The sequence below is a fragment of the Carassius gibelio genome, chromosome B12 (assembly GCF_023724105.1).
Source record: "Carassius gibelio isolate Cgi1373 ecotype wild population from Czech Republic chromosome B12, carGib1.2-hapl.c, whole genome shotgun sequence".
NCBI classification, from domain to species: Eukaryota; Metazoa; Chordata; class Actinopteri; order Cypriniformes; family Cyprinidae; genus Carassius; species Carassius gibelio.
Window position 1 is genome coordinate 16,177,851 of NC_068407.1, and position 8,851 is coordinate 16,186,701.

At 33.4% G+C, this 8,851-nt stretch overlaps 1 protein-coding gene across 2 annotated transcripts; it reads right to left on the reverse strand.

Moving 5' to 3' along the window:
* Positions 1-855: 855 nt before the first annotated feature.
* LOC127968751 (translational activator of cytochrome c oxidase 1-like) lies at positions 856-6,542 on the reverse strand. 2 transcript variants are annotated; one of them, XM_052570086.1, is made up of 6 exons: positions 6,317-6,542; positions 6,002-6,237; positions 5,730-5,836; positions 2,986-3,116; positions 2,735-2,897; positions 856-1,263 (listed from the first exon to the last, which is right to left on the reverse strand). In XM_052570086.1, exons 2-6 carry the CDS (start codon positions 6,222-6,224, stop codon positions 1,054-1,056), a joined length of 834 nt encoding a protein of 277 aa, XP_052426046.1. In that variant the 5' UTR covers positions 6,225-6,237; positions 6,317-6,542; the 3' UTR covers positions 856-1,053. The 2 variants fall into 2 exon arrangements, with proteins under 2 accessions (XP_052426046.1, XP_052426045.1); XM_052570085.1 differs by having other exon boundaries at positions 6,002-6,542.
* Positions 6,543-8,851: the final 2,309 nt, after the last annotated feature.

Consider the following 8,851-nt stretch of genomic DNA (forward strand, 5'->3'; position numbering starts at 1 on the left):
GACCTTAAATTTTTTTTACCTTAATTTAATTTAAACATATCTCAATGACATGCTCCTGTTTATGGGCTTAGAGAAAGTTCTATGTTTTCCATTTGTAATTACACATTGTGCTGTTAATTTGCATTCAATTTGTAAATACGATCTTTATGACACACTTGAACACAGTATTAGCATCGGTGAGTTCTTTTAAAACAAAGCTGGTATGTAAATTTATTTTATTTGTATTTTTTTTTTTAGATAAGGAGTAATATTTGATTGTTAATTACTTAAATTATTTCAAATAATATAAACAACTAGAACAATTATGTCTGACAAATAATGAAACTAACATTGAATTAAAAAAAGTTGCTGGAAAAAAAATATAACGGTAAGCGATCTGCTAGAATCAAAATAATTGCTTGCTGACAATGTTAGGTTTTTATTTAAATTTAAAAACATTTATTCCGAGGGTTTTTTCTCCCCTACGTTCAATGGTTTTAGAGTTTTTATGTAAAGCTCATCAAAAACCAATTAATATTAATTATACATTCTAGAAACTACATATTCCTACATTGTCTGGTAAATTCATAACTAGACAGGCCAATAATATAATGAAATATATCAAATGTTTAAAAGAGTAATTCAACCTGGGGACATTTTGCCCCCACACTTATATCCGGCTTTTTTTTTTTTTTTTTTAACTTTCGGTGTCCTTTTTGCTCTGAATACCTAAACCTGACTCTCACTGTTCACTAAACATTTACACTGAGCAGCTATATATTTTTTTTTTCAGAATGTGCGAAAAAGTCCAGATCTGCATAAAAAAGGTGTTTATGATCACAACAGTGCAGAATGCTAATCAAAGTGATACACATCTATGAATATCTTCTTTATTGCCACGATGAAGATACAGTATATCATTGTTTATTACCCATCACACAAAAAGCCAAGTGAAGTCCAATAAATTTTGGCCAAGCGGGTCCATTTCTTTTAGTTGCTCTTTAGTCATGTAGATCACTAATTAGTCCATCTATCTGTGTGTTCTTCCATTTGTCAGTTGACTTATTGTGAACTCTAGGTCTGTGTATGGATGTTATCCCAAACCCGGACCACATCAGGACAGTCACTGAGAGCCTCCAGCAGTGAGGATGCGGTCTCTAGCTGAGCCTGAGTCAGGAGAGACGGGGTGTGAGAAACAAACTCCAGCCCGGATGAAAGCGTGGGTACCCCCAGACTTTCTAGAGCGCTCCGCACAGCCTTCATGGACGCAATGTCACAGATAAACTGAAAGGGAGAGAAGGGTTAACAATTGAGAGTATTTCCTAAAATCGATTCTACAAGTTAAATTAAAAGTAAAAAACACCTTCTCCACTGTTAAGCCTACCTATCTGCCATCTTACCTTAAATATCCTTTCCTCTCTTCTATTCCATAATTGAGCACGTATCCCGTGGTACGTGAGCGTTGTGTATGCCTTAACATCTCTCACTGGCTGTATCCAAAATCACCTCATACTCTCACTCACTATTCTCTACTTTAGTTACTACTTCAGTTCATGTGAAGGAGTGAATGAAAACGATGTGAGTGAATTCAGACCCTGAGTGGACTGCCGCTTATGCATGATTTGTGCTGTTTAATAATCATTTGAAACTGGCAGCTCCGGTAGGAGGATCTATCTTAAACTCTTTCATGGAAAATATGTATGAACCCTAGCTAAACCATTTTAATAATAAATTTACAATTCATTTATACCTCTACTGCATTACGCTGTGGATGAGCACTTTGTAAAATGAATAGGTGGATGATGCAGCTGAGGGCGCCATTTGGTCCAAAATGTAACCCTTCATATGCACTTGTGCTCTTACGGACTTACAATGGCTGCTGCGTGCGCGTTTGTTAACGAGACAGTAGTCTGTCCCAATCGTCATTTAGCTTTCTGAAGGTTGCTCATGAGAGCCCCATTTGCGGCTGCTATGCCCCTTGAGCCACACTTCTTCGAGCTCTGCAGCAGATTTCTACCCGACAGTCAAGCGGCATAACGTCACGAAAGCGCACTTTTTAACTGCAAAATATGGCATTACGATTTTTTGTATTCTAGAGGGGGCTGTACACTGTATTTTTTTTTGCCTGTGAGAAACACAAGCTCAGTTGAATGTCATTTAAGAGTGTGATATAATTAAATTACCATATTTTCCGTACTATAATTCACACTTTTTTTTCATAGTTTGGCTGGTCCTGCGACTAATAGTCAGGTGCAACTTGAAAAATTAATTTGACATGAACCAAGAGAAATGAACCAAGAGAAATCATTACCGTCTACAGCCGCGAGAGGGTGCCCTCTCGCGGCTGTAGACGGTCATGTTTTCTCTTGGTGCTTGGTTATAAATAAATGCGACTTAGAGTCCAGTGCGACTTATGTTTTTTTTACTCATCATGACGTATTTTTGGACTGATGCGACTTATACTCAGGTGCGAAAGTAGTCCGAAAAATACAGTAACAGTAAATATCAGTATTTTGATCATGTACACCCCTCTGTAAAAAAATCTGCATAATAATTAGTCAAAATCATTGACAACATTTTTTGTCACAAAACTACAAAATATGAAATTTGAGCAAAATTCACTTTAAGTTACATGCTTTCAGAGCATGTTTGCCAAGTCAATTCAAACTCATACTCTGAAAACTAAAAGGCTTAATGAAATGCTTATACAGTATTTGGAATTTTGCATGATCCCACTAAGAGAGAGTGCTCAGACCTGTAGTATGGGTCGTTCCTCCTCATCCTCTATCTCCTGCACATCTTCAGCTCCTGCCTCAATGGCCAGCTCTAGAGCTCTCTCAGAGGAGATCCCATCTCTGGATGCGGCCACAACACCCTTCCTGTCAAAGTTCCGGCGTGCTCCTTCACACAGCGCCCCACTGTGGACAAACAGAGAAAAGTTGTACACTAAGTAGTGCCTAAATACTATTACATCTTGACCTTGATCTAGTAAATAACAGTACGAACCCATGTTTCATCAAGATCCGTTTGATTTCTTGATGGGACCGGGTGTTGTTATCAGTCAAAACCTCAATGAGCAGCGTGCACCCGCCCGGTCCCGCGGCCTCATAAACATACTGTACTCCTGGCTTTGACTTCTATTATACATAAAAAAGAGTGTTATTATTAATAATTATATGTCATCAATAGTCCAAGATTTTTTTCAGTGATGGTTTATGGTGACCTGTCAAGCTGCAAAAATGACATATCAATATTTAAGGATTAACAAAAGTCATATGTCTTCAAACATCTTCTGAAATCATATGATATGAGTATGTAAGTGTTGAGAAGACATATATATATATATAATAACACACATCTATCTTCCCTCCACTGATATACAATTTGTATGGACTGCAAACTACTGGCGATTTATATATATATATATATATATATATATATATATAAAAACACTGTATGCAGGTGAGTGAATAATGACAGTCTTCAGTGTTATACAATCCCTCAGAAATCATTCAGATTTATTACCAACATGCTTATTATCAAAGTCGGAAACAGTTAATATTTTTTTGAGAATTTTTTTTTTCAGCATTCTTAAATGAGAAAAAAAAAAAAGTTAAAAAGAACAGCATTTATTCATAATTCAAATCTCTTCTAACAATATAAGTGTTTAATATCACTAATATTACACATCCTTGCTAAATAAAAGTATAAATTTCTTTAAAATATATATATATATACTGCCCCCAAACTTTTGAAGGGTAGTGCATATTTTTACAAAGAATTTCTATTTTAATAGAAATAAATACCTTTCTTTTTTTTACTTAAAAGAATCCTGAAAAAGTTCCAAAGAATTAAGCAACAGTTTTTTTTTTCTTTTTTACATTGATAATAAATTTGCATATTAGAATGATCTCAAGAGGATTATGTGACAGTGAAGACTGGAATAATGACAGCTTTGCCCCACAAAAATAAACATCCGTTTAAAGTCTATTAAAATAGAAATGTATTGTTTTAAATTGTAATAATATTTCACATTACTGTTTTTTTCCTGTATTTTTATAAAATAAATGCAGTGTTGATGAGTATAAGAAGTTTATTTATATAAAAAAAAATTCTTCCTGATCCAAAACTTTTGAAAGGCAGTGTGCAGAGTGCCTTGCGAAAGTCACTTATGTTGAAGTATTTTAAAATAATTTTTTCCCTCCACAATCTACACTCCATATACCATAATTACAGAGAAAATAAACTTAGTAAATTTATCAAAAAGAAAACTGTACATTGCATAAGTATTCATACCCTTAACTCACTACTCAGTAGTTGAAGCACCTTTCAAGCCTCAAGACTTTTTGTGTATGATGCAACAAGTTTCCATATCTGCGATTGGCAATTATCTCACATTTTTCTCCTCATCTCTTCACCTCTTAAGCTCTGTCATGTCAGAAGAAGACCGACAGAAAGTTTCAGCTTTCTCCAAAAATGTTTGATTGGGTTTAAGCCCAGACTATCAAGGACATCACAGAGTTGTCCATAAACTGACTATCTCTGTGTACATACTGCTGCATTGAGCTTTCCTTTGTCTCTGAAGAGTCCCTTCTGTAAGTTTCACCCATCCTCATATATGATCATGGAGCTCACCTGAAGTGACCGTCAGCTTTTTGGTCACCCCTCTAACTAGTAACTCCTAAGCAACATCTCCATTGATTGCTCTGTTTGGCCAGGAGGCCGGCTCTAGGAGGAGTCCTGGTTATTCCAAACATCTTTCATTAAAGATAATTCTTTCCTAGATCTGTCTTTCACAATCCTGTCTCTGAGCTCTACAAGCAGTTCTTTTGATCTCCCCCTCCATGTTTTTTTGTTGGCTTGGTTTTTACTCTGATATGCATTTTCAGCGGTTAGGCCTTTTGTGGAGAGGTGTGTGGATGAGATCAGATCTCTGTGTGCAGCACTGGCTCTTTACAGACTCCTTGTGCAAACAAAAATCGTACTGGATTATGACATTTAATGGCAAAAAGAAAAGTTTGTAAATGTAAACTGATATTTCCTACTGACACACTACAGCAAAAGTCATTTTTAGTTGTTGGTTAAAATACTAATGACTAATAGTAACACAAAAAATACTAACTAGGATCATACTAAAATTATTCCGGAAAATAAGATTTTTTATTATCAAGGAAATAAAATGTTATGTTAAAAATTAGTAGGCCTAAACCTTCCTGTTATAAAATAAGATAACCTTTTTTGGTGGCAATTTTTCTCAACATGCAGGCATGTTGAACAAAAATATTTAAATATTAAATTCTTGACAATTAAAAGTGTTACAAAGCTCACTGAATCATTCACAGACATAATGCTGGAATATAACCACTTTAGAGGACATACAAAGTACAAGAAATATAATGTTAATGAATTTAATCAAGGGTGTACTCATTTCTGCAACCCTTCATTTGAACAAAATTGGCTAATTTTCTTATTTTAGAAATATTACTGACATATTTTCTATATCGTTATTAAACATGTTTGATATATTTCAATCCTCTCTAACTGATGGAATGTGAAATCAATGAAGATTGGCCACCAGGCAGGCCGTTCATTTACAAGTGTAAACCTCCAGCACTAATACTGGCACGCGTTTCGGTTTCATTTTCCAAGCCCTGTATGTCTGTGTATCAATTTAAGCATGTAGAGTAAGTCCATTGTTAATTCTGTAAAAAATGACAGTTTCATTAGCAATAGATGGGATATAAACTTACGGCTCCTTTTATAGCTCCTTCTACAGTGGCTTTGGGTACATTCTTGTTCCGACACTGCTCTAGAACTTGTGCCAAAGCAACATTAAATTCTGGATTGGGTCCTCCCTCTGAAACATACGCACAAGGTCACAGGGTATCAGATGTTTAACATAGTAAATACTTTGTTGTTTTTCATGGTACATGTTTTTTTTTTTTTTTACCATGGTACATATTTGATGGTTAGTACAAGATCGGATAATCTCAGTTCTTTCAGTCAGATTTTATGCATTCACCTCTTACTGCAATCCTGATCATCATGGTGTACTTGACAATCATTCGGGATCGAGCAGCATCTTTGGGGATTTTAATGTCCTTCACTTTGGACCATTTGTTGTGTCCAGCCCAGAGCGCAGAGCTGGAGTGCAGTGCTCTGTGTGAATGGAGAGCTGGACACTGAACCACTGCAGACACTCTCACTGTCAGTCTGAAAGCCCTCAGAATCATGTCTCCTAACATTGCGCGATCCTTACTAAACAGATAAGTAGCTATGCAAGTAACCAAAGCAAATGACTTTGGTCAAATGTTAAAATGTCATGTCTTTGACTTACGTTACAAGTCTTAACTTTCTAGCATGCACGTTTCAATCGGATTGTTTCAAGAACACGTTTACGACCATGATTCAATATAATCCGTGATTGTTACCTGTGAAAATGAACAACGACAAAAAAAAAAAAGTCAATTAATACCGTAGTTATTTTGCAATGCAGCGCTAATTTATGACACACGAGCCCAAGAAGCAGCAACACTATAAACGTCACTACCGCTGAACAAACGAATGCCAAAATAAAAGTCCTTAGGCGCGATGGGTCTGAAGTTTTGAATGTATTTTGAATTATATTATCTCTGTTCAGTAAAATTTTCAGTATTTTGTATTTTCTGCAACATGTTGAAAATCTATAATATAATATAATATAATATATTATAATATAATATAATATAATATAATATAATATAATATAATATAATATAATATAATATAATATAATATAATATAATCAAAAACAGCATGATGACGATGATAATGATAATAAAATGTTCAGTTTCATGTGAAATATATGAAAATAATAAGGTTCAAGAAAAATGGTATATGATTAACGGGCCGTGGCATAGGCAGACCATTTTGCGCTCCTACACCCATATATTAAGATAATAATTTCTGACAAATAACAACATTTTAGTACTGCTCGATCGTCGAACTGATTAAAATAATTGTTAGAATAAAATAAAATAGACATAAGCGAAAAAGAATACGATTTGACGTCATGTTGGTATAATTTAAACCCTTTCTGTGTCATGACATAGACTAATTATAATAGGTACATCCTCATATATATTGCTCATATTTCTCTATGTTGTAATAAGTACTTCTCATGGTCATAGTTGCGAGAGTAGTTCATTGGTCTCTGCAATAGGCTATTTCAACAGATTCACTCATAAAATACCACTTGAACATCTCAATTTATTTATTATCACAATTTATTTACTACTTTTTATGTTAATACTTATCAGTATTTATGTTTTATTATAATAAAGTTTTGACAAATCTGCATTCTCAGAATTTTATAAGGTGGGGGCACCAAAAGTGGATACATACAGATATATACATACACTCAGGGCTCGAACTGAGGTGGGATGAGGGGAATGGCATCCCCCTGGTTAAAGAAATAGACAAAAGCATCCCTTCAGTAAAACCAAACACGTCTTGAGAGTCCAAAAGCATTTTTTTGCTCGATGAAGCCTATTAGAAGAATAACCTTATAATACAAGCAATTAAATAAAAAATACCCACTTATGAATTTGTTTTTATATTCATCGCACAAGCAGTGTACTTTTCTGAATATCAGTAGGCCTACATGCGCGAGCACAAATGGCCTATTAATTTTATACAACAGTGCATTGTAACACAGTGTTTTGTTCCTTTAATTAATCAAGTGAGCCAGTGATTCAACGGCACATTCAGATGGACACTTTCCCTGCGTCCCAGTGTGCATACTATCTAGCCTATCTGCACTAAATAGTATTGAAAATTATTAATATTACGATTCAATAAATAATTTATCAAAAAAGGGGCTTGCTTCCACCTACTGGTGGTTTTATTGTCATCATTATTTATCCATGACAGTCCAAAACCAGCCCAGGTTTCACCACAAAAGCACATTTAGCAAAATATAGTTTAATTATCAGTATTAACCGAAATTTCCTCCATTTCAGGCCCAAGAAGAAAAAAAAAGCTTATAAATAATAGTTAATTTAATAAGGCAAATTTTTCATTAAATAAAAATCTTTTAAAAAATGTGACAAATTTTGTAATCATTATGTAAAATTAGCTACAGGACCAACATACCCAGCCGCCACCCCAATATATATATTCTGGACTACAAAAGTGGACTTAATTTATTATGTGTTTAATTCAATGCTAGCTTATTATTATTATACACAGTATATTGTGTTCCAGGGTTATAACAGATGAAAAAAAAAAGATAATACAAATACAAATATATATATACATACATACATATATATATATATGTATATATATATATATATATATATATATATATATATATATATATATATATATATATATATATATATATATATATATGTATACATAATGTTTATATGTTTTAATGTTTAATGATTTTTAATGTCTTTTACAGGAGTTTCTTGTGCTCATCAAGGCTGCATTTATTTGATAAAAATACAGGACAAAATATTATATTGTGAAATATTGTTACAATGTTAAATAGCGTTTTTCTATTTTAATATACATTAAAATCAAATTCATTCCCATTACATAAAGCTGATTATTTGATGAATAAAAGTTTTTAAAAAATCATAAATAATGAAAATATATATATTTTATAACAACACCTGTTAAAAAGTTTGAAGTCAGTCATTTTTACTTTCTTTTTTGAAAGAAATTAAAACTTTTATTCAGCAAGGATGTGTTAAACTGATAAAACATGATAGCAAAGATTTATATTGTTAGAAATGATTTATATTTATATTCTTTTAAACTTTTTACTAATTAAAAAATCCTGAAAAAAGTATCACAGTTTCCAAAAAAGTATTTGCATGGC

Bases quoted from the DNA above. Each gene is read 5' to 3' on its own strand.
- LOC127968751 (XM_052570086.1), bottom strand. From the start codon at position 6,224: ATGTTAGGAGACATGATTCTGAGGGCTTTCAGACTGACAGTGAGAGTG. The intron at 3,117-5,729 runs GTAAGTTTATAT...TATGTATAATAG, and splicing joins AAGGAGCTATAAAAGGAGCC to AAGTCAAAGCCAGGAGTACA. The intron at 2,898-2,985 runs GTTCGTACTGTT...GTTTGTCCACAG, and splicing joins CGGATCTTGATGAAACATGG to TGGGGCGCTGTGTGAAGGAG.